This window comes from Pseudopipra pipra, chromosome 10 (assembly GCF_036250125.1).
Source record: "Pseudopipra pipra isolate bDixPip1 chromosome 10, bDixPip1.hap1, whole genome shotgun sequence".
Classification (NCBI taxonomy): domain Eukaryota; kingdom Metazoa; phylum Chordata; class Aves; order Passeriformes; family Pipridae; genus Pseudopipra; species Pseudopipra pipra.
The window spans coordinates 4,299,106-4,326,476 of NC_087558.1; the positions used below are offsets into that span (position 1 = coordinate 4,299,106).

Here is a 27,371-nt window from a genome sequence, read left to right on the forward strand (position 1 = left end):
AGGACCTTCCTTCCTTAACCGTGGTCGTCAAGCTGTGACTGAAAATATTATTATGTCAATAGCAATACATATACGTTAGTTAATTTGTATTGTGTTTTATTAGTTTATTTACAGTTATTAAAATTTGATCCTTGGGGACTGCTGAAGATCTTGCAGGAACAAAATGGGTGTAATTATGTTACTATGTTATTGTGTTATCTGTGTTGGGGAGATATGGGGGTGGGTTGCAATGTCAAACTCACGCTGAGTGCTACAGTTGTGCAGAAGTGGATTCCCAGAAGTGTTTTTCCACATGGACCTGGGAGATGTTACAAGAACAGAAAGAGCTATTAAGGATGCTCATTTTGTCACCTCTGTGCACGCAAATCCTTGCAGCCATTAGAACCTCTGCAAGATTACAGCAGTAGCATTAAGAAATCTTGTAGCTGCCACTGCCAAACTCAACAGAACATTGTCGCTACTTGCTTCCAGCTTTCTTTCCTTTCTCCTTTCCGTTCCCTGTCACTCTGGAGCCTTTCCTATTTCATTTCTCTCAGTTCTTTTTACTCCTTCTCCCACTGGCTGGGGTTTGGCTTGTGTTCCCCTTTGCAAAGGATGGCAAAAACAAGTTCCCTTCTGTAGCTGCTTCCAAGATCAGGCATTTTTAGTGCCCAGTGGAGTAGAAAATCCGGGAGGATTAGTGGCTTCCCCATTCTCCAACACCAGCTGCAGCGAGAGGCCTGCGGAGGAGTCGTTGCCTGGTGTGACACGCTCTGTGTCCTGTTCCCAGCTCGGCTGTGCGTTCATCTGCCCTTCCAGCTGTGCCAAACACTCCCATCTCCTCCTTGAAATTTCTGTTTCGCATGGATGGTGCTATTCCCGGTGTGTGTGGGCAGCACTGGACTACCCCGGAGCCCCCCGCGCTTGGGGGTGACCTGCGGGGGGAGAGGGGACGGGAGGCGGGAGGAGGATGCGGGTCTTCGTGGGGTATTTGACAGCTCCCTTGGGATGCAGATCTCCCCGATCCCGGTGCTTTGGGCACTTCGCGGGGCAGGATGAGACACCGGAGGTCGTGGTGGGGACAGCGAGGACGGTGGGGAGGGAGGGAATTACTGGATAACTGAGAGAAGGGCATATCAGCGGAGTTTCCGTAGTGTAGTGGTTATCACGTTCGCCTAACACGCGAAAGGTCCCCGGTTCGAAACCGGGCGGAAACACCCGCCGAGGAGGCTCGTTTTATTTTCCTCAGGAACCAGGGCGCCGCTCTCGGTTTATTAAACCCGTTTCACCAGAGTTGTTTTAATTAAAGCGGCGGCGCGGCCCGGCGGGAACGTTACATTAAAGCCGGCTTATTTCCCGGTTTCCCGAGCCGCCCCCGGCCGGAACTCGCGTCCCGGAAGCGGCGGCGGCGTCACCGGGACATGGCGGCCTGAAGGCAGCGCTCCCTTCTCCCTCCCCCCGCAGGTGCGCGGGGGCCGCCGCGGCCGGGCCGGGCCGGGCCGGGAGAGCAGCGCCGGGAGGACAGCGGGGAACGCGGGGCCGGGGAGGGCGCTGCGGGCTCCGACCCGTCCGGCGGCGGGGCCGGGCTGCGGGTCCCGCGCCTCGTTCGCTCTCTCGGCGGCCCCAGAGCCCGGCCCGGTGACCGCCCGGTGCCGGTGCCCGGGTCGGTCCGAGCCGCGGGGCTCGGAGCTCGGGCGCTTCCCCCGTCCCGGTGTGACACGGCGGGACTGCTCAGCGGCTGGTGCCGGCGGAGCACAAAACCTCTGCCCGCCCCCTGTCCTAAAACCGGCGGCTCCCCGAGTCCGGGAGGATCCTCCATCCCGCTGCTACTCAGACTGCCCTCGGTGATCACGGACGCTGACTCTTTTGTAATCATTAACTCCGCTGAGGGCAAAACAAAGTGACGGCTTGCACGTAAATAATTTTTTTATTTTTATTTTTGTGCTTTCACAGGTCAGAACAGAGCGGCTGCAGCGCGTTCTCAAAATGCAGTATTCCCATCACTGTGAGCACCTGCTGGAGAGGCTGAACAAGCAGCGAGAGGCCGGATTCCTCTGCGACTGCACTGTGGTCATCGGGGAGTTCCAGTTCAAAGCGCACAGGAACGTGCTCGCCTCCTTCAGCGAGTACTTCGGGGCCTTCTACAGAGACGCGTCCGACAATAATGTTGTCCTGGATCAGACTCAAGTGAAAGCTGATGGCTTCCAAAAGCTCCTGGAATTTATCTATACGGGAAACTTAAACCTTGACAGGTAATTTATGCTGTTAAAGGAGGGAAGGGGGTAGGGAAATAAACTTTGTGGTAAGGCAGAACTGGATTCTTTGTATTAAGTTCTGGAGGAACAGTGGATGTGATGCATATTAACAACTTGAAGTTCATCTGTTTGCGTGTTTTAAAATACTACATCACGTGGGAGTGCCAAAACAAAGGTGTGTTGTCTGATATTTCACTGGTTGATAGTTCCAGTCTCCCGCTCCTTCTGTCTGGGTTGGAAGGGGTTAAACATCTTGCATGATTACCAGGAGAGGGAAAGACCAGTGTGTTGTTTCTGGAGGTGAATTACAGTAGTCTTTTTTTTGCAAAAACACACAGAAACTCTGTATGTGGTAGAGAGTAAAGTCTGAGTGATGCATGAGGATAGGCATGATTTCAAAAGATCGCATTTGTTAAAATTAGCATGATCTATTACTTAAAATCTCATCTTACAGTGCCCAGAAGGAATCATAGAAAAAGTGTTTCCCCCCATTACTGCATTGAATTTGTGCCTGTTGTGTTGCTCCATGTACAGTGAGGATTCCTTTCAGTGCTTTTCTGTCAGCAAGAGATCATCCCTCACGAGGGAAGTGTGGCTACTTAGAAGTACCTAGTTAAGAGTTTTTACTCCTTTCACAGTGTCTGGTGTCAAATGCAGGCTTAAAACCCCTTTGTTTCTACTGAAGTGTGAAAACTCACGATAATTGAAGTCCAGATGCAGGGTGTTTCTTTAATTAGCTACGAGCATTACCAGCAGTAGAGCAGTGCACAGCCATGTGCTGGAGTTAGTGGTTGGTGCTTTGACAGTTACAAATGAGCAGAAGTGTGCAGCTTTCTTGGAGCCTGGGACTGCATCAGGAGAGTTTCTGGATTTTTTGAACCTGGTGCTCATACACTACAAGATGCTGAAACAGTTGTATTCATGTACAGAGAGTAATTGTGCAAGTTACTTATTGTTCAACTGCATTTACTGTGTAATAGAGTGTTAGAATTGTGTTGTTTACCATTGATCTCTCTTTAAAGTGCTGTAAATCCATAAATTTGGTGGTACCCATTGACAGTACGTGTTGCCACCTTTACTGGATCAATTTTTTCTAAACCATCAAGGTCTGTGTTGCAGGAACTGCAAAATAGAGTGTAGTGGTTTAAATGAGGACTTCCTTGGTGTTAGTGATGTCTGTGTGCAGCTGATACAGAATTAAGACTCTTTGCAGATTGTTTTATAAAACAAGATTAATACCTGCCTCACAGAATTGCTGAGGTGAATGTGCTGCTGGTGAATTACCTGACACTTTTGCCAGAAGGATTACGGGATGGTAATTTATGCATTTTATTCTCCAGTGCTTTATCTCTTTCTGCTGTGATTTCTGAGCTTCTTGGTCCAATAAGCATCACCACCTTACAAATTGACTTTTAACTTAAAATTCAACAAAGGCATGTAATGGAAATAAAAATCCTCAGTTCGAGGGTGTGCAGACCCCACTAGACAATGACCTCAGCTCAGGAGGAATAGACATTCTAGAGCCCTGTGTTGCTGCAGCACTGAGAGATCAGACCTTGCTGTGTGGTCTCAAAGTTATATTTTCTGACACTGTAACTTTTCCGTAGCTCTGTGTCCCTGCGCCATACAGTCGGTGCGGAACAAATGTTTTCTTTGTCCGGAGTGTTTCACCCAAGCCTTGTTTCCTTGCAGCTGGAATGTTAAAGAGATTCACCAGGCTGCCGACTATCTCAAAGTGGAAGAAGTGGTCACTAAATGCAAGATCAAGATGGAGGACTTTGCTTTTATTGCTAATCCCTCTTCCACAGAGACATCCAGTATCACTGGGAACGTTGAAATGAATCAGCAGACTTGCCTTCTGACTCTCAGAGATTACAATAATCGGGAGAAAGCAGATGCTGCTGCTGCTGCTGCTGCAGAGCTGGTTCAACCCCTGGCAAAGAAAGCAGCTTTGGAAAAGAAATCGCCTCAACCCAAAAAGCGGAAGAAGAATTTCAGCCCCCCCAAAAGCACAGAGAATAAATCCCTCCCGTATCAGAACGATGTGACCGAGAACACATCCATTGAGATGTTTTTAGATGCAAACAAACTGGCCACCCAGATAACAGAGCAGGCTGCCCAGGGCAGTGATAACTCTGAGCTGCAGTTGGCAGCCGTGGGGGAGAGCGAGACGCTGGCAGTGCAGGATATGCTGGCCCAGACCATGGCAGCCAAACAGAAACGGGGGAAGCCTCAGCAGAGCTGTGCCCTGAAGGAGCACTGCATGTCCAACATAGCCAGTGACAAGGGCTCTTACCAGCTGGAGAGCTCGGGAGAGGAGCTGGACCAGAAGTACTCCAAAGCCAAGCCAGTGTGCAACACGTGTGGGAAAGTGTTCTCGGAGGCGAGCAGCCTCCGTCGGCACATGAGGATACACAAGGGGGTGAAGCCCTACGTGTGTCACCTGTGTGGGAAGGCATTCACCCAGTGCAATCAGCTGAAAACACATGTAAGAACTCACACAGGTAAGACTTTGGCCTCGTGGGCTGTGGAGACCTGAAATCACACACAGCCTCTGAACGCAGGACTAGAAAGATCTTTGCATTCTGACTTCTTCCTCCTGAAATTTTGTTTGTTGGGATAGTACTGATATCCTGGTAGCATGAAATGTTTCAGCATTTTTCAGTACAAAATCATAGTTCCTACTTTTAGTAGCTAGAAAGGACTTTATAAGTCTGAGCATCTTGATTTCTGGAGAGACTCAGAAGAGCTGGCTTTAGCTCTGTAGAGTGATGGAGTGCCAAAAGCTACTGTCAGTAGAGCATGAAAATCTTTCTGTACTTGATACCAGAATTCCTCTTGCTTTTTTTTAAACTTCAAAACATAACACATGTTTGAGAACAAAAGTGGGGAAAAAATGCAATCTCGTTACACATAACTTGTCCTTTAGGGTCTTCAGAAACAAGTAGAGAAGTTGGCTGAATTACTACAGCATTTGGGATTTTATTTAGGAAAAATACAGCTGGAATGTGTGATGTTGCATTCAGTAACGTTACCAGGAGTTTGTGTCATATCAAGCATCAAAGAGAAATCAGTTAGAAACACTTAAGTATTTTAAAACAACATGTCTGACTTAAAAAGATGATGAACAACAAGTTACTGGAGCCTGATTGTGAGCAGAATTCAGGGATGGTGCTGGTAGGAGTGTCAGCTGTACTTTGTACTTCTGAGGGTATTGTCCTGGGAATTTCTGCATGAGTGGGCAGGGAATTCCATGGTGTTGGTTGCTAGATGGCACATTAGATGTCTAATACTTTTAGTTTTGAAGATTTTATGTACACAATATGCTTGTGAGTTGTTGAGTTTGTGGTTTGATTGTGCCCTGCCACAGAATGGCAGAGAAAGGCATTTTTTACTGTCATCTGGGACTGCAGAGTTGCACAAGCCCTTGCAGGAGACTGTTCAGCACTAAGAGAACATGACTAGTCAGAGAAGTACCTGCAGCATTCTGCAGCAGACAACTAATAAGAAATTAGTGAGCATTAGACTGTACATTGAAGACTTTCTATGAAATAGATTTGTTAGTTGGGCAGGCAAGAAAAACAGATGATTTACTAGTTCATCTTGAATATTTTGAGTGATGAATAGACATAACCAGCAAAAAGTCTGAAAACATGGTAGCAGCATTCTTAAAATAATGTAGAGAAAGTGGCACTATTAAAAACATTATTACCTTTTTTTTCCCCACAAACATAATGTGTTACAAAATAGTCTTGTTATCCGCTGTGAAGTATTAGAACAGACACCTGAGCTCTGCTCGGGTCATGGATTGCAAAGCTTTCTTAGGTAAATACAGAGAGCACAAGTGTGTTCCTTTTCACCAGGGGAGAAGCCATACAAGTGTGAACTGTGTGACAAGGGCTTTGCTCAGAAGTGCCAGCTGGTGTTCCACAGCCGGATGCATCATGGAGAGGAGAAACCCTACAAATGTGACGTCTGCAACCTGCAGTTCGCAACCTCGAGCAACCTGAAGATTCACGCCAGGTGGGCACGAGGGAGATCCTGCAAATGCTTGTCCTTGAGTCTGTTCAAATAGAATCCTTTACTCCAGTGTGAGCAAGAGTTACACATTCACATAATTTTGGCATTTCTCCCTCTTTTCTCATGGGACTTCTCTCACAGTGCCTAACAGAATAATTCCATGGATGTACTTGCTCATTAGGGAGGAGATTTGTGCTGTATGAATGTTGCAGCCTGTGCACTGGTATCCTTGTGGCAGGGGCACAGGGTTTGTTTTAAACTGCTTGCAGCACCAGGGAGAGAGAGTTCCATGGTGGGAAGTGACAGAGCAGTTCTCGCTGCTGTCTGTGTGTGGCTTTCAGCATTTTTGGCAGAAGCAGGAATGGTATTCCCTTGTTGGGAATCGTCATCTTGTCTTTCACTAAAATGCAAAGCATGCTGAGTTCCCATGGTGCATGTTACACATGCAGGGCCTGTATTTCAGTTCAGCTGCCGTGGAAATCACGGATGTGCTGATCCCAGATGGAACAGGCCATGAGTTTCACTCCGCGAGAACTGCAGGCTCAAACCAGACTCAGTTGTTACATCTCTGCTGTATCCCAGACCATTAGCAGAAGGAGCTTTGGGGATGAAGCACTAACTGAGGCAGGTTCCTCAGCAGTGGGTGCTGCTTCCCTTCCCTCCTGGAGGTGACTGGGGTGTTGTTTTTCAGGAAGCACAGCGGGGAGAAGCCGTACGTGTGTGACCGGTGCGGGCAGCGCTTTGCCCAGGCCAGCACCCTCACCTACCACGTCCGGCGCCACACCGGGGAGAAGCCCTACGTGTGTGACAGCTGTGGGAAAGCCTTTGCTGTCTCCAGCTCACTCATCACCCATTCCCGGAAACACACAGGTAAGGGGGGACAGAATCCCAGAGCTGGAAGGGACCTGCAAGGGACAGAGCACAAACAGGCCTGGCCAGGGAGGGCTGGATCCTGCAGAAGGGTTGGAGATGGGTAATGACACAGAATTTACCTCTGGAGTTGTCATCTAGTTCCTTTCTCATGTTTTTTTTCCCTCTGATTCCAGTTTAGGGAGCTCTTTCTCCCACTGGACATTACCTCCATTTCAGTTTGATTTGTTCTCTGTGTGTATTCTGGTTTATGTATTGAAATAACAGAGTCCTTGTTTCCTTTAGGAGAGAAGCCATATATCTGTGGCATTTGTGAAAAGAGTTTTATTTCCTCTGGAGAGCTCAATAAACATTTTCGGTCCCATACAGGTCAGTTTTCGGACAAGCTGCTTCCTGCACTATAAATTATATTCTACCCTTTTGCCTTTAAAATGCACTGTATTGGGCTGTACCTGAAAGTAGCAGATTTTCTTAATTTATGCATCTCTGGGCTAACATAATGTAAAGAAAAAAGTAATTCATTTTTTTTAACTGCCTTTTTCAGAGTAGTATCTTTGCACCAGCGTAGGTGTTGATGTATGATCAAGGCTTTACTTTAAATTTTTAAGGCCTTCTTGCTTTATTTTAAACTGTTATTCTGGAAACAATTTTATTCTGAATACAGATGCACAGACAAACTAAGAGCTACAAAGTTGTGTTTTAAAATACAACATTGAAATCCATTATCCTGCATCTCTAACTGTATTTTCTTTCAATGTCAAGATTGTTCTAACTACCAAACCAATATTTTTCAGGTGAAAGACCATTTATCTGTGAAATGTGCGGAAATTCTTACACAGATATAAAAAATCTAAAGAAGCACAAAACAAAAGTTCACGCAGGTGAGTTCTTTGTGCAAAGAAAGGTTAAGGAACTACATCAGCTCTTTTGCCTCCAGTGCTGAATAAATCTTTTTGCTCATGCAGGCCTAAAATTAGAAAATAAAAGATTTTTGGATAATAGCTCTCTTTTAGAGCCAAAAGCATCTGCTTTAGAGATGTTCAGGTATCCAGCCTTGTTCAGGAGTGGCTCTGTACACCTCGTCTGTCCATCCTTGTGTATTGGCCATAAATCCCTGCCTCTGTCATATGGAAAGAGGAATAATAGGTGTCTGTGCCCATCTGGATTGGGAGAGAGAGAATGAGAAAGCAAGAGCCATGTGCAGAGACAGATTTGAATTTAGGAAGGCCCCAGTGCAGCAGGAAGCCTGGGGTGAGGGGAGAGCAGCATTAAGTGTGGAGAGGGCCCAGCAGAGCCCAAGGGTGTGAGCTGGGAGAGCTGCCAAGGCAGGCCAGCTCTCATGGAGAGACAGAAGGCAGACAGAAGTGCCCCAGCACTGAAATAACAGGCTTTGGAGCATGATTTGAAAGAGGAAGGGTCAGATATCCAGTGTGGTTTAATCTGAGAGCCGTCCAAGAGCAGTGTCAGGCTGTGTTCAAACAGGAAGGCAGCGAGGAGCTCATTAACAGAGATTTCAATTAGGAATAGAAAGTCATTTCTCAAGTGACTGGATAAAATCTATAATGTGTCTGGCTGGAATGGAGTTAACAAATATCTTCTTCCAAAGACGTTTATGGATAAATGATACATTGTACATTGCTACCTTAGTTAGAGAAGGATGCTTGGCTGTGGCTCTGGTTCCGAGATTTTCTGGGGTGGGAAATCTCAAGGAAACTTTTATAACTACATTTTTTAAAGGTCCTTTGTTCACTGTGATGTTAAGGATTTGTTATCTCCTGTACCATGCCAAGTAGAGATCAGGTTGGAATGCATCATCCTTCTAGTTGTCACACTACAAGCAGCAGCAGATGTGATTCCTTGTGCTTACACTGTATTTACAGCTTGCTTTGGCTTTCCAGCACATGGAAGCCACTGGTATCCCAGCTGTCCAGGCAGCCTGCAACACACCAAGTGTTGGCTTTGACAGTCAGTTGAGAAGGAATTTGCACAGGAACTTTTAAACATCCCTTTTTTTTTTTTGTCTTTTTCTCAGGACCCGAAACTCCCCCCGATTGTAATGCACTCGATAATTCTTTCAATGAACAAGAATCCATTCAGAGTCAGAAAAGTCCTTTGTCGGAGTCCATAGATGTGAAGCCCTCTGAGATGTCTTTAGCACTTCCTCTTCCCATTGGGACTGAAGACCACCAGATGCTGCTTCCCGTGACGGGGAGCCAGTCCCCTTCATCAGAAACATTGCTGAGATCTGCTGTGACTGGATACTCAGAACCTCAGTTCATTTTCTTGCAGCAGTTGTACTGACAGAGCAGTAGTTTGGTAGTGAACCTGCAAACATTTGGTAAGATGCACATGATCAAACAAGCAGTCACGCTCTTTGAATTGGACTTGTTCTTTGTTTTCCCTTTGTGTAAAGACACCTGTAAGGCATTTCCATCGTGCAGTGCTGAATTGTGCTAATCTACAATCAGATTTCTATTTGCAATTAACACTGATTTCCAGGAGACGATTCCTTTCCAGCAACACCTGCCTTAAGAATTCTCTGTTACGTATGTTAATGTGTCTTGGAGATCTCCTCCCATGTTTCTGCTGATTTGATGTGTCACAGTGTCACTTGAGAACAGATATTTTAAGCCATATTTAATAGTTTAAGAATATTAACCCAGAGATGCAAGGGAAGGTCATACTTTGGCTATATTCATAAGCCTGCACTCCAAGGTGCTGGAATGGTCCATGGGGAAGGTTGGTCAGGGCTCTGCTGAGGTGCTTGCAAAGATTTGCTGCTGGCTGCCAGAAGTGCCATCTGCAGGTGAAGCCTGACCAGAGGGAAAAAAAGGTTTGGGTGTATTTTCCTGACAAGATGAGTAAAGGAAGGTTAATTTCTTTCTGTAGTGTGGCAAGTCAGAGGGTCCTAATGGCATAGTAACTACTGGGTTTTCTTTCCAACGAGTTGCCTTTGTTCGTTTGTTTAAGTCAATCCAGCATTGTCATATCTTGTCCCACATTTATTGTTCACATCCCTAAACTGCCCCGGGTTTGGCACAAACAGCAACAAAAGGAGAGCTGGAACATGCATGTTGTAGATGAGACAAAAAGATGCAGTGACTTCATTTGTGAGGTGTCAACGAGAGCTTCATAATCCTTTTTTTACTGTAGTGCTGCTTCTTGTGCTAGACAGGAGGTCCAGAAGAGGAAATAAATCCTGCCCTTCACTGTGAAAATAGTAAGTGAACACTACATGAGGGGGTATTAAAGACTAATACAGCAGAGCAGATGGATATTCTTCCAGGGAAGATTTTGTTAGTGTGACTAATTTAATTGAAGTTTTTGTGTATTGCTTTAACTCTCATGTCACTTGTCCACAGTAAATGCACAAAACTGGTACCTAGCAAGGCCCATATAAAGATATGTTTTATTCCTAGCAACAGATATATTTAAAAAGCAACGTTTTTAGTGTCTTGGTAGGGTCATAAAAGACTAGGTGACCATAGGAGTACTCTCCTACTCTATTTTGCCAGTTTGTGCCATTAGCAATGTAAGCATTATTTAAGTAATCATCAAATAGTAATGAAACAGTGATCATACTGTACCAACAATGCATTTAAAGCTGTACTTTGTTGGTTATTTACTTGGTGCTAGCATTTATTTCCACTGATGCCTTGTGTCCAGACACTGATAAATAGAAGAGCATAGGAGATACCTCTTAACTGATCCTGTTCTACACGGAGTAATAATTAATCTGCACCTTAATTGAACAGACTCATGAAAAATTTCTTGTAGGGTTTCATTTAAATATTCTGTGAGTGATCCCCTGACTCCTGACCATGACTATAGATTTATTTTTCTCTTCCTATATGTTTATACTTGTAAAGTAATAGACCTTCTGCTTCTTTGTGTTGATCATCTTAGTATATGCCACGTTTTAAACCTGCTGCTTGATCATATTTTATGCTTTAATATATGGTAAATTTGCTGATAAAGTCTGCCACGGACAGCAGGAGTACAGCCATGTTCAATGGGAACATCCTTAATTCAGGAATTTCTCATTCTGTCCCCTGGAGCTGATTATTGCTGGACCTGCCTGACCTTTAATTTCTTTATCTCTCTGTCCCACAACATTTATGAACAGCTGATGTTCATAACACTAGCAGAAGACAAAGGATGAAGTTCTCTGGTATTTTTTTTCTTGTTTCTTTGGCATTTCCCCTTTTCCTCCCCTCTTTTCTCTTTTAGCTCCTGTTGTTGCTGTAGCCCCTGAGGGATTCCTTAGCCTTGCCATTTAAGACTGAAGAACCCCAAAGATCGGGATCTTTTCTGTGTGTAGCTTGTCCTAAGCTTCCTCTTTACTTTCTCTCTCTGAAAATAGAGCAGAAATCTTGGGACAGATGTAGGCTTAGTCATGAATACTGAGAAAGAAACACCCTGCAACTGATAACTTCCATATGTAAACAGGTTTGGAAGACAAACTAATGATATGCTGCTGTTCCCTGAGGAAAAGTAGCTGAAGGTAAACATGTCCAGGATAAATGACCATGAGAGAGAACTAGCTCTGGAAAGAAACCTAAAAAATAATTACATTCCTACATAGAAAATGCATTCCATAACAATGTTCGTTTGGACTGGTTTTATATTTCTAAAATTATAGCTTGTTACTGTATTCTTAGATTTCAGACTTTTTTAAAAAATACAGTGCTTAGATTTATACAGGATTTGTTTAGATACTTATAACAGTAACACTTGCTTTATTAGTCATTTAGTTTTCTTTATAGACAAGAAGATAATCATTATTTTTTACAAGACAACAATTTTAACCTTTCTTAATAGAATACACAGGCTTGTAGTTTTGTCTTGGAGCAATAATTTAGTGACCTGCACTCTTGAGTCCCCATCTGAGAATCTTGATTTTTTAGCCTCATTTTTCATGAAGATATCTCAGCTGCTGAGGTATGATCTCTACAAACTGTATTCATTTACTAGAATATAGATTTTAAGTATATATATATATATAAATATATTTGTAGGTGTGTTCAGGCTGTAGGTCTGGACTGTACCTTTTGCCAATAGATGCATGGAAATCAGCTGCACATCTGAAGTCCTAGGCTTAGGGATTCTGGGTTCATTTGGGAGGTACAAGGCTCATAACAGTATTGGTCATTTCTGTAAGGGATTGATATGGGAAAGCATGGAATCTTCGTAGGCAGACGTCTCCTTGCAAAAGGAAAGAAGGAATTTTAATAATTCTGTTAACAGTCATTTAGAGACAATGACACAAGCTGTTGTTTCAGTCAGTTTTGCACTGAAGTTGGTGCAAGTTTTGCCTGAATAGCTTCTCTGCATCTAGAAATCTCTGAATTGGCTGCTTGGAAATATTTAGGTGAGAATAGCTCCTTGTATGACATTTACTTCCAAATTTGTGCCCGTAAGTGGGCACAAAGCATGACAACCTTTCTGATATCATTTGTTAAAGAGCAATTTTCAAGTACAGACAAGTCCCACATGAAGGATTTCAGGGCTGTGATCCCGGAGAGGCTCAATAAGCCTTGCAGAATTAAGTTCAGATAAGGACTAATAACTGATTTTTTTGGTTAAATTATTTTTAAAGTATGTCATGTATATACAATTTTTCCTCTGTTATTTGTATATACCTCAACTCTCAATTTTATAATCCCCTGGGAAGGGAGGGGGTTGTACATATTTAGCCTGAAGTGTTTTATGTTAGACTTTAATAAACTTGTTTTGTAATTTTCCCTCACCTTGTGTCTCCTGTTTATGACTGCACCAAAAGCAAGAGGGAAACAGTCAGACATCACCCCCCTCACAGCACCCTGGAACAAGGACCATGGGGGCCCTTGGAGCACAGAGTGGGCTTTAGAGGACCTGTGCTGTACCACTGCCCAGCTGGATCAGTCATTTTCCTTCCCTTTGAAACTGGGGCAAAGGTTCTGTCTTTCAGCAAAGTAGAGCAAGTTCTAAAAGCTGGAAGGATGGTTTTCAGAGCAGGACTATGCTTGCTTTAGCTACTAAAATAACTTAAAACATGGCAAAAGATTCTAGCCTGTGTAAATTCTCTCATTCCAAAGAACACAAGATAAATTCTTACAAGATGTCAAGGTTTGGTTTTCAGAGAAAGAAAAGCAATAGCAGTCTCTGGCATAGTTCTCTTTAAGCAATACAGGGTTAGGCACAAATAATTATTTTAGTTTTTAGGAAGCTGTTTATACAGAATTCAGGAATTACTCTGCAACCTTTACTTACAAGAGAATATAAAAGTAAACTGTAACACATGAGCTGGTTTTATGGGTATTGTCAATAATGCAGAGTGCTCTTCTAGGCTGAGCATGTTGCTGTTAAACAAGGGGTCAGATAGAGTGCAAATATTTCAAACACATACACCAGCACTTTTGAAAGTAGATGCCATTTATCCTGACACACTTTTTGTATGATATTGTTGCCATTTTAACCACATCACTAAAAATAAAATACTGCTCTTGGAAGAGTTGGTTCCCCATTACCATGGCAGATTAATGAATGTCATTCATACAAGTAAATTAAAGATTAATTTGAAATTAGTCTGAACTTCATATACCAGACAAAGGAAAGAAAGATATATGGAAAAAATACCTTAATCTGAGTCTTTTAGTGGTGTTTCTGACAAGAAATTCTGTCACCAGTATCTCAGTACTGAGAGGCCTCTCTGTAGACTATCAGAGTGTAGCCTGCTATGTCCCAGAGCAGCAACACTGGGAAAATACCAATACAGGCTTATCTAATTGTTTAAAAACTTAGAAATTATCACAGCCTGCAGATTCTTCTCAAACAACCACGTCCAGGGTATCCTCAACTTTTGTTCTCATTGCTCCGTCCTTCCTGTTTAACAATAGTTAAAATATAAGCTCCCCTCTAAAACAGGGTGCTCACAGTGTGTGTCACATGGACTTTGTGCTCAACACAGTGGCTGCAGGTCAGGAGGGCCCTGTGCAGGTGTGCAGGACAAACATACCTGCTCTGGGCTTACCTCTAAGGCCTCTTGTGATATCAGGTGCTTTTTGGAGCAACAGAGCCTGATTCATTTGTGTTTGGGGGTGGAGGCAAGGGACAATGAGGAAAAAATAGCAATCAAGCGGCAGAAAACCTCCACACACACATACACAACAGCTCTCACAACTGCCTTGGTCATTTCAGCTGGGGAAGGGGTGTCAGTACATCTCCCACTGTGATAATACAGAGTCAGAACAGCAGAAGTTGCGTTGCTGCTTCTCAGCTGTTATTGGTAAAATAACTTCCTTACCTTTTTCTCCTCATGCTTGGATCTCATAGATAAGAGAGCAGGATAATCCATGACTCTGTTTGGTGACTTTTTCTATTTAGGAGCATAAATGGAGTCACTTCTGCAGGGATGAGCATAGTGGATGGAAAAAGGTAACAAGCTGAGTGATTCCCAAACTTCTACAAAGTCTGCATTCAAACCCTTAAACAATGTTTAACTACCATTAAATGCAACTCATGTGCAGGAGTTGCCACAGGGCTATAATGACAGAAAAGTTTTTAGACAGTTTTCAAGAGATAGGAAGAAATAATGGCACCAGGGTTGGTTGTGGTTCCTATTTGTAGTGCAAGAAACAAGTACAGGCTGCAAGTTAATCAAAATTTCATGTATATCCCAGTAAACTCCATTCACTAGCTTTGAAGATCCACCATGATCGTGGCTGAATGCTTAAGTTCACTTACTTTGGTTTAAAAATGTCCTTATGGGAAGAAGATCCAAAGGATGCAATTACTAAGTAAAAGGAGAGAGTATATGGAGTAGAATGGTAACAAAAGCTCTCGGCTCCAGCAGGAATCCTGCTCTGCAGCAGGTCTGATTTGCTGCCTGGCAGCCTTGGGTGTCAGCTTTTGTCAGTGTGCTCTGCCTGGGTGTAAACTTTTTCATAGTAATAGACTCTCCATAGACTGGGCATTATTTAGCACTGAATTTGAAGGTCATTTGTTCAATATTTTATCATTTTGCCATTTCAAGCAGTTTTAGATTCCTTTTAGACTTAAACCTGAAGAAACAACATGAAGCAAATCTGACACTGATATAATTTATTTTACTAGAAACCAGACAGGCAAAGCCCAGGCCCGTAGAGTGCTGCCTCACTCACAGATACTCTGAAACAGCTACAAGTCCCAGGCTGGCGTTGGCAGCACTGTCTGCCACGACCCTGTGCCGTGGGGCCCAGTAGTATTCCCTCTGGAGGCCATGGGACAGCTCTGCCAGCTGAGCTTGCCCGTCCACCTCGTACGGGGCCACATCTGTGCAGCTGGGATTCAGGCGACCCATCTGAATTAACTCTGAAAACGACTGAAAAACGAAAACAGGAATATGACAGATAAAATGTCTTTTTGACTGCAGTGAAGGCTCTACAACATAACACACAGTAAGTACTCAATCACTTCAGTATGCTGATCTCCACTGCTCAATCCAGCACCACCAGGTTATAATTATTTTTTAAAAAAAACAGTAAATCAGGTATCTTGTTCACTAATTGCTGTAGTCTACCCAGTGATAGTAAAAAGAAATTGGAACAAACAAACAAAACCCAGCCCTCTCAGAGGAGTTCAGAAACAAACACTTACCATACAAGCATCTTCATCAAATGTGTTCCCCCAGATGTATATATAGGAAAGTATCATGTTTGCTTTGATTGCATTTGAAAGAGCTGTAAGTCCTTTGCCACTTATACTGCAGCTTACTACTGACAACCTGACAGAGAAAACAGTTACACAGTGTGCATGCCAGACCATGGAACTCACATCTCTTAGTTAAGAATAAGAGTTTAACTATGATTTATGCTTATTCTATATGTTATTATTATATAATATATATTGAACTTCTATATTTGTCATTAATAATACAATCCTTTAATTGTATCAAGGCCAGTCCTACTATAATATCCTTCTCAGGTTGCCAAAGGCAGTTGGACTATGACTTGCTCTATTTCTCCAGGCTCATGCAGCCAAGGTTGTTCACTCTTGAGTTCCCCGGTGTCAGTGACTTGCTCCATGGTGGCCAGGTCTCATCTCTAGTCTGCTTTGAAGCCCAGGCCTTGGCATTTATCCAGGCTAAGCTTTGATCTTTGTGGAGTGGCAGTTATTTTTATGTTAGCGAACCTGGAAGGCTTTCAGAGGCACCTCAGAGCCGCCACCTCCTCAGTCTGCTACTTAAAACTAATGGCTCCAGGTAACACCTTTGATCAGCTTTTACATCCTGCCCGCGAGGGTTTAACGCGGCTGCAAAAGACGCCCTGGTGGAGAGATTACAGCTCTGCTGGGTTCACCCGGAAGCAAACTTAAATAGAGGATTTTCCTAAGTGTTGAAGATCAGAATCAACAAATATAGTGCCTTATCCCTGCGTGGAATCTGATTATCTCAGAATTCTGAAGGCCTGCAGCTCTTGTTTTCGTTTGTGCCCCACAGGGACCTGCTCTTTAAAGATGCAGAAAGAACTGACAGATCTAATTGTCTTCCCCCCCCATACCTCTTGGAGCAACTGGAAAAGCTGTGGGAGATCTGAGCAGACCTGGTGCTCACCCCCAGCACCCCAGGATGTCCCACAGGTCTTGGGGCATCTCACCTGGCAGCTTAGCAAAGAAATCCCACCCAGTCTCTCACTCGCAGGTTTCTTTCCCCAAGAAGGAAAAATAGACCAAAATATTTGGAACTTCCTGACTTTCCTATTTTGATCAACATCAAAGCACACAGCTTTGATGCCAGTTCTGCCACTGCCAAGTCCAGGTTCCCTACACCTGCAGTCCCTGGGGAAGCTGTGCAGATACTAACGCCTGCAGAGTCCTGTTGTTCACAGTCAAGGCTTCACTCAGGTACGTGGCTCCAGCATCTTCTATTCTGTTTGCATTCAGATCCAGGATTACCAGGCTTTGGTTCCGTTTTAGCAGCTCTCCCAAAAATTTTACACCATCGGAGGTTATTTTATTACTGAAAGAGAGATGCACATATTTAAAAAAAAAATAGGTGCTAAGAAAATTAGTTAGTCATGGATATGTTACTTAATGACTCTTACCAGCTGAGGTCAAGGTATCTCAGGCTGGAGTTTTCATACAGGGCCTCACACAGTCGCTCTACACCAAAGTTTTTCATTTCATGCTTGCTCAAGTGCAGCTCCACGAGAGAAGAGTTGCCCTTCAACATCTTAGCTATATGCACTGTGGTCTCTTCCTACAAACACACATGCAGTTTTACTAAGCTGAACTTTAGGATAAGGCACGGTCTTGCTTCAGTACAAGTGAGATACATAACTCATATCAAGATTTGGTCAACAGTAGTGTTCTATTTTGTATATTGTATAAAAATAGCCATGAAACAACATCTTGTGATAAGGCTGAAGATGAAAAAAAAAAAAAAGAAAAATACTAGAAATATATTTGCAGATTTAGAGTACTATCTACATCCCTGCAAATATCAGAAGCACCAACATTTAGTCATTATGTCTGACCAGTTTTCCTTCCAGTCATTGCTCTTAAAAACCTGAATGTTTGAGTCAGTCTTTGCTAACATTGAAAGTATTTTGTCATGATGCTAATCCATGCTTTCATAAGAGAAAGAATTGGTCAAAGTTTGGACTCAATGATCCTGCTGTTTTTCTCCAACATTAATGATCCTGTGATTTTATGAAAAGGAAACAGGACTGCTGTGGGAAAAAATATGTCCTGTCACTGTAAGACAAAGAAAGTTTGTTCTCAAGTTGGCATGTTTAGTTAACAAAATAACAGTGAGTACTGTGAGTCAAAAATAAGGGAACAACCCAGAGGCCTTAGAAAATAATAGAGTCGAAGGTGGAAACAGTGGCAATAGTCTCTGACATATCCAGACCAGGTCCTTACTGGCCTCTGTTTTCAATAGCAGTAGTTTAAATTGACTTCTAAAGCTGTCTTAGTAGAAAAGAAACAACTAAAATCTGTTTAAACTGTTAAATTCACCCTAGGGAACTGAGGAGGATCTGGCCTTCGTGCAATCAGGAGAACACTGTTCCTATCACTGACACCTGAGAACTTCTGCCAGGCAGGTGAATCCACCACAGCCCTCACTCTACAGCCACGAGCTGAGCAGCACCAGCCACACAGAGTGAAACATCCAAAGCCCCCAGCCCAGGGAAGGTGGGGGGTTGCTGCAGTGTGTCTTTCTTCTTTAGACTCAGGTAAACAGCAGCCCTTTGTGCTTCCCCTCATTTCCTGCTAAACAGCATTTCTCCCTCAGTTTGCTGAGCAAAGCAGGAAACTCCATGCTGGAACAGCAGAAGGAATACTTTGTTCTCCAATACCAAGCCCTCTCCATCAGCCCATTATTTAACAAATGTACCAAGAAAGAGATTTTTTAAAATTTAACCTTCTAGTTAAACAGGGGCAGGTGGTGACTGCACAGAAAGAGAAAGAATATTTCTGCAACCATTTGCTTCAGTTTGCAAGAAATTCCAGAGAGCTGTGTAGTTCAGATGTCCATAAATATATCAGCACTGACTTGGCTTATGCTCCTCTCTGAGCTGACACCACAGTCACTCACATACCTCTTGGCTGTACAGCAAGGGACGATTTAGGTTTATTGCTCTGAGGGATTTGTTCTGAGTCAGGGCTGTGGCTATTGCTATCAGACACTTCAGGCCCTGGAAATGAAAACAAGTAAACTCCTTAGAGAAACCTATTTAATGTATAGCTCAAGCTGCCAAATTACCATGACTATTATTTCTACCCCCCTGTCCTCTGGAGTACAATAGTCAACTACTTAGAGACACCTAACAGATTTTCTGACAATACCAATGCCAACTGCCTATGGAAGAGTAGAGTGGAATGAGACTAAATAGTACAAATGACTTGGCAACTCAGAAAATAAAAAGCAAGAATAATGGATCTCAAAGATCCATTTAATTTGTCCAATTTGTATTTTGGTTTTCCTGATTTATAAAACAAGATCGGCTTATGTGTGTTCCCCTAGGTAAATTCAAATTTAGTATCAATCATGTGGTACAGAGAAATGAGACTCTAGAATATGGGTCAATTCGGATTTTTTTTATTTCCTTCTGGTTTGCTCACTAATTTTTACTTATGCTACTTTCCACTTAGGCTGGTCCACACCCAAAGCCACTTAATTTTAAACTCTCAATCAACTCCCTACCAAGAACACACATACTAAGCTTTTGAATAAATCCTACGCTGGCTACACTTTTCTTGTTCATGTATTCATAAGACCTTCACAATTCCTGAGGGGTTATTTCCCCCTCTAGTCTAGGAGGAAATTCTGAATTTCCAGGAAAAAAATTACAGGTTTTTAAAAGTGATCCGCAGGCCATTCCAACCCTCCTGAATCTCCCCGTGCACTGTGTTAGAAGTCTCAGTGCCTGACTCCAGGAGGAAGCAGGTCATCCAAGATCAAATTTGGTGCTTTTCTACTCAATTTAGCACTGCTGTGCTTATGTCCTTTATGGATCTGAGAGGAGCAACAGAGCTATGGGATGGGTGACTTTCAGGTGCTATAGCACTGCACACTTCAGAAGGAAAAGATTCTCCAGGGAATAAAAAGTCCATTCTTCAACATGAATTACACAGGATTGGAATAACAGAAATGAGCAGCAGAAACAAACCTCAGAGGATGTGAAAGACAAGCACTTATATCCTCAGGGACACAATGGCTCTAAAATATCATCAGTTCTGACTTCCCAGGTGCTTTGTGCAACGTGCCTTTCCAAGCACACATTGCTGTATTATATATTGTGTCACCTCTGGCTGTCACAAAATGTAAAAATCAATGACAACAGATGGCATTCCCCCCTAATTAAGCTCTACAGGACCCTTGTAATACCCTTGAAAGACTTATGTCATTGCTGATAATTTTACTGGGTTACTCACCAGATCACAGTCTCCAAGATCCAACTTCTGCAAGGTTGAGTTACTTTGCAGCATTGAAGCAAAGAACATCCCACCTTGGTTTCCTATTTTGTTTCCAGTCATTCTCATGTGCACAAGACTTCTATTCCTCTAGATAAAATTAAAAAGAAAAAATCTATTCCTTTAAAACGGCCTGAAAAACAACACTATCCTTTTTTGTGTGTGAATCCTGCTTGTTGTCACACAGAGACAAAACAACCTTTGAGAAGAATTGTGTCAAAGTGACAACATAGATAACTAAGTGATAACTTATCCTGTTGGCTCAGGCTCTTCTCAGTGGCATCAAAGACATGAGAGTCTGCAAGCAAAATTCCAGTATTTGAAAACTTTTGTTTCTCCCAAGTCCACAAATTTCACATGAAAACAATCCAGGCAAATATTTCTGCCTAAATTGGCATCTGAGCTGCAAAGTGCATCAAACTAATTTAAACCTGTTAAGCATTGTACAAGCCCAGTGTTGTACAAATCTCCTGCACAGCCTCAGTGTTTTGGAGGTTTGTCAAATTTAGTTGAAATCAGTTCAAGGGTTCAAAGACTGTGGAGGAGGAAGAAAGAGCTCACATGAGTCTCCTTCACAAAACAACAAATCTTACACACAAGCCTCATTTCCTTGGGAAACCACATCAAAAATAACAACTTCGGGTTTGTGCTGCTGCTGTAAAGCAAAGTTTTGAAAACATGTCTCAGACATCTTGAATCAAGACAAATATTGACATGAAGGTACAGGCAAATTTAATACAATGTTTTTGGGGGAAAAAAAGAAAGGGAAAAAACAGATGGCATTCTATATCCTGTAGCATAGCATTTTTCACACAGAAAAAAATCAAACTGCAGTAGTTGTGGGTTTTATAGACAATTGTTTTTATAGATAATTAAGTGTTAATGGCAGCACAGTGCAACTTTCACCTGCGTGAAATCTGATTTCTGAGGTCTGCCTTGGGAAAACAAGGCAGACCTTGTGCTGTATCCCTGTGATACAGCAACATGCTGAATGGAGCAAGGACAGATGCCCCTTTGAGCCAACTCTGATGTTGGCAGGACAGCCAGTACTGGTCATCAAAAGCAAAAATATCCAACAAGATGCCACTGTCTAAACCTCCCAGACAAACACTCACATGAAGTGCTCCCGCTATCAGCTCTGCCCCACTTGTGCCAACGTCATTAAACATGAGGTTCAGGTACTGCAGAGAGGAGTTCTCCTTAGGAACAAACAGAGCAGGAAACAATGAGAGTTTATTCCAGAGCACACCTGTATTTTTCAGAAAGGGGATACACATACAAAACTCTGTCCTTTGCTGCATTTCAGGCAGCCCCTGACCTGGAAAAGTAGTTAAGGAATGCCAGAGTATGTCAGATAATGAGGGAAAGGCATGTGGGGGTCCTCATGGGGCCTACAGGAACCACCCAGGATCCCATGTGCTCAGCATGACCTAACGAGGCAGATGGGCAAGCTCAGGTGCATTTTGTGAACTTAATGGCACCCCCCAAGCTCTAGGAACACAGGTACCAGGTGACAGCTTACCATTTTCCATCTGTATTCCAGTTGTTTACAATGACAAAAAGGCAGCATTAAAGTTTCCTATGTTTAGGCCTGCAAAAAGGCTAATACAGGTGATAAAGAAGCTAAAACAAAGGCTCTTGACACAACCATTATCCCCTCTGTTGATTTGAACTGTAAGCCTAAAAGCCTTGTAGCTTATTCCACCATTCTTTCCTCAGGACACCCTAGCCAAATATCCAATGGCTTTCTACCAGAAATTAAAAATCTCCACAGAGAACACAACCCAAGATTCTAGTAGGATGGATTGAGGTGTGAAAGTCAAAACCAATGGAATTTTGCCAAACCAGTGCATTCTTGTCTCCAATACACCACATATAAATATTTCCATGGCCAAATAAATTACAAGTTGCTGAAAGATAACCATCACTTTGGCACCTGGAGGAATGTTGCCACGGTCTTTGCTCCAGCATCAGTCAATACATTATAAGCAAGATCCAAACCTGAAAAAGATGAAGAATGAGGAATGTGACAGATGCATACCTACATTTAACTGATCTCTAAACAGAAAGAAACAAAGATGAACTAAGACTGAAATCAAGACTGATCATGTTTTCTTATATTAGCACAGCAATGTTAAACACTCATGGAAAAACCCTACCTTTGACAAATGCAGCGTGGCGTAAGACAGAGGCAAGAACTCCAAGATCATCATCTGTAACTCTCTGCACAGGCACTGGGTGATTATTTCCGGCTATTTTTAATGTGATCCCTTTCGTACATCTACTGCAACATAAAAACATAAGCACACGAGGAGAAGGAAAATGACACAGAGAAATAAGTTGCCTCTCCAGACAGGAGGTGTGGCCGTGCTTGCCCTCACTGAGGAGCTTGCACATGGTTATACACCTTTGGTAACACCAGCACAGATAACATGATTCAAGCTGTCCCTCAGCACTGCCCTTTCTGAAGGCACTGCACAGCTGCAAGAACCACACTTGCACAGGAAGCAGGAATAAGGAAGATGAGGGGAAGGCAGATGGAAATAAAGATTATCCCAGAGGTTACCTTATCATCTTCTTTTTAATTGTTCCCTTTGCTTTATTTACTCCATCCTGCTCTCAGGATCAAAACCTAACACAAACCGTTTTATTTTCTGGGTTTTTTTTCCCCAAAGGAAAATTAACTTTGACCCCAGCAGCATCCACAAGAGAAAGCCCTACCTAGCCACATAATGAGAGAGAATTTGGGTGGTTAATAGCTTGGCAGGATTCAGAGACAGCTCAGGGAAGCATGACCAGCTGGAAGCTAACTGGATGCAGCTGAGGCTTTTTAAACAGGAGCAAGACAAAAGGAAGGGAGTTAGGATGACTGGACACTGGGTTTGGCTTTTTTAAGGGACAGAAAGGCACCATCCTGTACATTTTTTACCTTTTTTTTTCCTTTCACTGCTTGTAAAGCTGCCCAGAAAGGATATATAGCTACAAACTTCTGCCAAGATGATGTCAAGATGAGTCAAACCAGAACTTCAGCAGTAAATGCTAAATTTGATTTGTGTTTAAGCCTGAAACTGCAGAACTTTCTCATCGTTCAATTCCTCATCCTGCTACCCTGTTTAAGGCTTTCAGAAGTGTCTGAAACACGCTGTTATTGCCTTACATTTCATCATTTTTGTCAGCTTCTTGAAGCACATGAGCAACGAAGGGGTTTTCAGGCTGGCCCGATTTTTGACAGGCCTGCACATAGTGCAGGTGAAGATCTGGGCGAACCGACGTGTTCTGCCGGAAAACAAAACAAAGCGTTACTGCATCGTTCTGGCAGCTTAGCAACAGCACCGGGAGCGGGCTTTGTGCCGGGATCTGCATAACAGTAAAAACGGGCTCGGTCTGCAAAGGGTTACAACTCTCGGTATGCAGCACCGGGGTAACAGATACAGGCAGGAAAAGCATGAGGGGAAAGCGTGGATTGGTGGGTGTTTCTGACCTGCTGTGGCACAGGAGCTGAGCTAACAGAGGAGTGGTCCCTGTACAGCAATGAACCCCCAGCCCTGCAGGCCTTACCTGAGCCATGACCTCCTGCTCCTTCTCCCCGCCTCAACCTGCGGGGACCGGCCAAGGGCGAGCGCTGCCCCACGCTGAGTAAATTTGGTAACTAGGCTGCTCCGAGGGGAGCAATGTTTGGTAACGGAGCCCGTTTCCAAGGAGGTCCCGGCCCGCAGCCGGAGGGGCGGGCGGGGGTTGCTCTGTGCAGCCCGGGGCCCTGAGGAGCCCCCCGAGCCCCAGTGGTGCTCAGACCTGCGGGAAGGGCAGGGGAGGTTCGTCACCTCACCCCCAGAGCATGGAGTTGGTGCTCTGCCCTCCTCCGAGGAGCCTTTGCAGAACCGCTTGTGGTTACACGGATCAGTCCCTACTTCAAAGATGCTTGTGCTGGCGCCTTCCAGCAAATAAATCCCCCCAGTGCCTCCACTACTGCCCATGTGAGCAGGAGGGTGTGGGCTCCACCCACCCGAGGCAGACCCGTGTAGGGGAAATGGAGCCCAGCTTCCCCCAAAAGCTTCTCCCAGGTTCGAGGAACCTCCCTGAAATGAGAGCGCTCACTGTCTGAGCAGCCTGGAGGATTTTTCACACCGCATCTGCTGCTGGCCTTCCCTTTCCCATTTTTTTGTGCGACTACACACTGTACCTGGGTCCTTCACCAGATTAACCAGTGTCAGGATACTAGATCTGAGTGAAAACTGCTTTAATAGCATTCCAAATGCCTCCTTTCCTTGCTACAGTGAGAAGGCAGTTCCACCCAGCACACACCTGAGCCTGGGTTACTCATTATCACTGACATCTCAGCGCTCAGGCAGGGAGGAAAAGGCAAAAATGTGGAAACACTGACCTTTGTGTTGAATCAAAAGATGAAACACTGACTGGAGGAACTGCTGCAGCTTTTTGCGTCTTTTTTTTTTTTTTTCTGTGTGCACTAGAAAATCAGAGCTGCATTTGCATAGAATCAATATCGCAAACTGAGCAGAGGGCAATTTAAAAATGGATGTGATATTATTAATGCCTTTAACTCTACTGACACTTGCTATTCGTTTGATCATGAACAATTATGCCCCCTAAAGCTGTGCTATGATAAGTGTAACAGTATTCATGGACATCCCCATTGTAGGGCTCAGAATACACCTTCCTTTTTATACAATGCAACGCTTCTTTAAGAAGGATTTTTTCACTGGTGCAATTTTCTTCTTGAAAGTTACATTCACCAAAGTAGTAATTTATGCAAAAGACTCTCTTTCAGATTTCATTCATTTAAATTGCTCTCCCCTGCACTGTGCACACAAAGGAAATGAAGAAGCAGACTAATGTTTCTGCTAAGAAATAAAATTAACCCCATAAGAAATCTTTCCAGCAGAGGAAACAACATGGATTTCTTTGCCAAAATTTCCACCATACTGTGAGGTATAATGTGACATTAATGAGCAGAATATTCTGTGTTCATCCATCAACCGTAATGCAGCTCCACAGCATTTTCTTGGGAGATTTTTTTCCTCTAAAAACAAAATCCCAAAGATTACTGCTTAATTGACATAATGTATCTTTTTAATGACTGTGTCTAGATACCTCTGGAGATGAAGGAACTGATAAGTTTTAAATGCCTTAGCCTGCCTGAAAACCAATTCAGTATCTTTCCAGAGGAAGTCTTTCTCCTGGAGTCATTACAGAGATTATAACTGGGATAAGATAAAGGAATTAAATTCAGAACTCTGCCAGAAGTCATCAATAAATTGCAGGCAGGAGCAAGAGAAGGGGGAAGATCTTGGTTTGCTGCAACATGGAAATTCCATGAACTTCAGCTGCTTCCAAATGCAGGACTGAAGGGTCTCCTAATCTCTTTAGGTACATGGTGCAGCACCAGGCCTGGGCTGTCAGAATAGGAATAATATCAGAAATCAGTGTTCAAAACTCATGTTGCCTCTCTGTGTTTAGCAATAATCCCAACAACTTCACAGTTTATAAACTTCTGCACTTGCTAATATTCTCTGTACATTGTTTATATACCAAGCTAAGGAAAAATCCTTTACTTACTAAACCTTCTGCACACATATTTTCCAGAATCTGAAGGAACTGCATATGGAGAATAATTGTCTGCAGTACCTGCCCACAGCCATCAGCTCACTGATACTTGCAGATCCATTGTGCAAACATATTGAACAAGACACTTTTCTTTGTGTGATTTTATGTTTGGTTTGTTGTTTTTCTTTTTCCAAAAGAACATTTCTCTGTATCATCAGTGGGTCACATGGAATTAAAAAAATACAGGGCAATAAGGAAGGAAAGGTGATTCCTCAGTCTTTGATTCTTTTAAACCTAAATTATTCCTCTCTTTCTGTAATTCTGTAATTTCTTCGTGAGCCGCTATTTTTCCCAAACTATTCTTCCAAACTAAAAATTGACATTTAAAGATGTGTAGACATTGTCATTTACTTTTCTAATCAAAGGTATGGGGGACTAGTGTCCGCCTAGGTAAGAAATTCCTCTTGAAAAACATAAAACAGAGAATAAGAGAAAAATGAGATGACTGACAGTTCATCTTAGCTGCCAATAATGTAGTCTAATCCAGAATAAAAGGGGATTTTGAAGAACAAAATGCTTTTTGTACCATGAATATACATCAGTGACACCATTCCACAAGGCTTTTTGCTTTTACCCTTTTCCTCCAGGTAACAAGACTTCTCTCTTTTTCAGATCCAAAGTTTGTGGTGTGGGTTGATGAACCAGAAAGGGATTGGAACTTTCTTGATGCTTAATAATTTAATAAAAAAAAAATAAAGAGAGAGAGAGAAAGAAGGAAAAGAAAGAAAGGAAAAAGAAAAGAAAAAGAGAAGCCCATTAAAAAAGTGAAAATTGGGCAGTAAACTGCACAAAACTCTTTTCTTTTACAAGATGGACAAATGTGAGCAGAGATAAGCAAGTGGGAGACAAGTGAGTGTGGCAATGAAAACAAATTAATTTTTTTAGGTTTTTTGTGTTTTTGTCGACATTGACCCCAGCTGAACCAGGAAATCTCAGAAATGTTCTTGAGATGTCTCATTATGAATGCATATTATCTCTAATCATAAAGGTAGATGATTAGGTGGAAGTTAATCTAATCTGGAAATCAATCTAACCTGTAGGAATCTGGTGCAATGAAGTGTTATTTGTTCTGAATCTCAAAGTATTTCACTTGCAATTCTTAGAAATCTGTTTGCCAGTCAGTGAGGTACAAACATATTTACAGTGAAACAATATCTGTGGCCCCACCTACCAGCAGTTGTTTAATGAGTTTTTCTCTAGAAATGATCAGTTCCTTGTTTGGAAATACAGAGTACGATTCCAGGCAGTCAGAACACACACACTTCTACCAGAACCTGCATTACCATCCTGCCTTACAGAGGTGTAAAAAGCTGTTTTGAAAGTATCTCCACACTTTTGCAAAACTGTTCACTGCTGTTTTGACAATCTGCAGTTACAGCATTTTGAATGACTGCAAGCTGTCACATCCTCAGTGGTGCAACTCTTCCCCAAGATGGCTCGGTGACAGTTTGTGAAATGCCTGTGTGACAGATTTATATGAAAGCAGTGAGTCTGCAGGATACAATATTCTGCCCTGATTTTGGTTCTGGTACATCATAAGATCTTTGTTATTCAGAAGAACCACGACAAACACTCCTCACTGTAATTCTTGCATGCCAAATTTATCTGCAACCACATCTTTCCACAGCACTTTATAGAGATCTGTTTGTCCCAGACATCTGATGTCTAGTTTTTATTCTGTGTTACTTG

The 27,371-nt window shown here is 43.0% G+C and overlaps 2 protein-coding genes and 1 non-coding gene across 9 annotated transcripts; 2 read left to right on the forward strand and 1 right to left on the reverse strand.

Moving 5' to 3' along the window:
• Positions 1-1,123: 1,123 nt before the first annotated feature.
• TRNAV-AAC (transfer RNA valine (anticodon AAC)) lies at positions 1,124-1,196 on the forward strand. Its single transcript has one exon. It is a non-coding gene; the product is annotated as a tRNA-Val (tRNA).
• Positions 1,197-1,371: 175 nt separating this feature from the next.
• On the forward strand, positions 1,372-12,873 carry MYNN (myoneurin). Its single transcript, XM_064665842.1, has 8 exons — positions 1,372-1,443; positions 1,933-2,231; positions 3,927-4,738; positions 6,098-6,257; positions 6,946-7,124; positions 7,410-7,493; positions 7,919-8,005; positions 9,157-12,873. Exons 2-8 carry the CDS (start codon positions 1,966-1,968, stop codon positions 9,423-9,425), a joined length of 1,857 nt encoding a protein of 618 aa, XP_064521912.1. The 5' UTR covers positions 1,372-1,443; positions 1,933-1,965; the 3' UTR covers positions 9,426-12,873.
• On the reverse strand, positions 5,197-26,527 carry LRRC34 (leucine rich repeat containing 34). 7 transcript variants are annotated; one of them, XR_010433001.1, is made up of 11 exons: positions 23,218-23,609; positions 22,220-22,344; positions 21,997-22,061; positions 21,176-21,259; positions 20,022-20,150; positions 18,686-18,781; positions 17,186-17,340; positions 16,945-17,100; positions 15,741-15,867; positions 14,410-14,509; positions 5,197-13,988 (listed from the first exon to the last, which is right to left on the reverse strand). XR_010433001.1 is itself a non-coding variant. In XM_064665840.1 (11 exons), the coding sequence occupies exons 1-11, from the start codon at positions 23,625-23,627 to the stop codon at positions 15,262-15,264; spliced, it is 1,266 nt and encodes a 421-aa protein (XP_064521910.1). In that variant the 5' UTR covers positions 23,628-26,527; the 3' UTR covers positions 15,192-15,261. The 7 variants fall into 7 exon arrangements, 6 of the variants coding, with proteins under 6 accessions (XP_064521911.1, XP_064521910.1, XP_064521909.1 ...); XM_064665840.1 differs by lacking the exons at positions 5,197-13,988; positions 14,410-14,509 and adding exons at positions 15,192-15,465; positions 23,619-26,527 and having other exon boundaries at positions 22,220-22,341; positions 23,218-23,336; XM_064665839.1 differs by lacking the exons at positions 5,197-13,988; positions 14,410-14,509 and adding exons at positions 15,192-15,465; positions 23,619-23,837 and having other exon boundaries at positions 23,218-23,336.
• Positions 26,528-27,371: the final 844 nt, after the last annotated feature.

Excerpts from the sequence above, each read along its gene's own strand:
- MYNN (XM_064665842.1), top strand. The coding sequence starts at position 1,966 with ATGCAGTATTCCCATCACTGTGAGCACCTGCTGGAGAGGCTGAACAAG. Across the intron at positions 6,258-6,945 it reads AACCTGAAGATTCACGCCAG|GAAGCACAGCGGGGAGAAGC; the intron begins GTGGGCACGAGG and ends GTTGTTTTTCAG. Across the intron at positions 7,125-7,409 it reads CCATTCCCGGAAACACACAG|GAGAGAAGCCATATATCTGT; the intron begins GTAAGGGGGGAC and ends TGTTTCCTTTAG.
- LRRC34 (XM_064665836.1), bottom strand. The coding sequence starts at position 23,507 with ATGCTTTTCCTGCCTGTATCTGTTACCCCGGTGCTGCATACCGAGAGT. Across the intron at positions 22,345-23,217 it reads GCTGACAAAAATGATGAAAT|TAGATGTACGAAAGGGATCA; the intron begins GTAAGGCAATAA and ends TTTATGTTGCAG. Across the intron at positions 17,341-18,685 it reads CCTTGCTGTACAGCCAAGAG|GAAGAGACCACAGTGCATAT; the intron begins GTATGTGAGTGA and ends GTGTGTTTGTAG.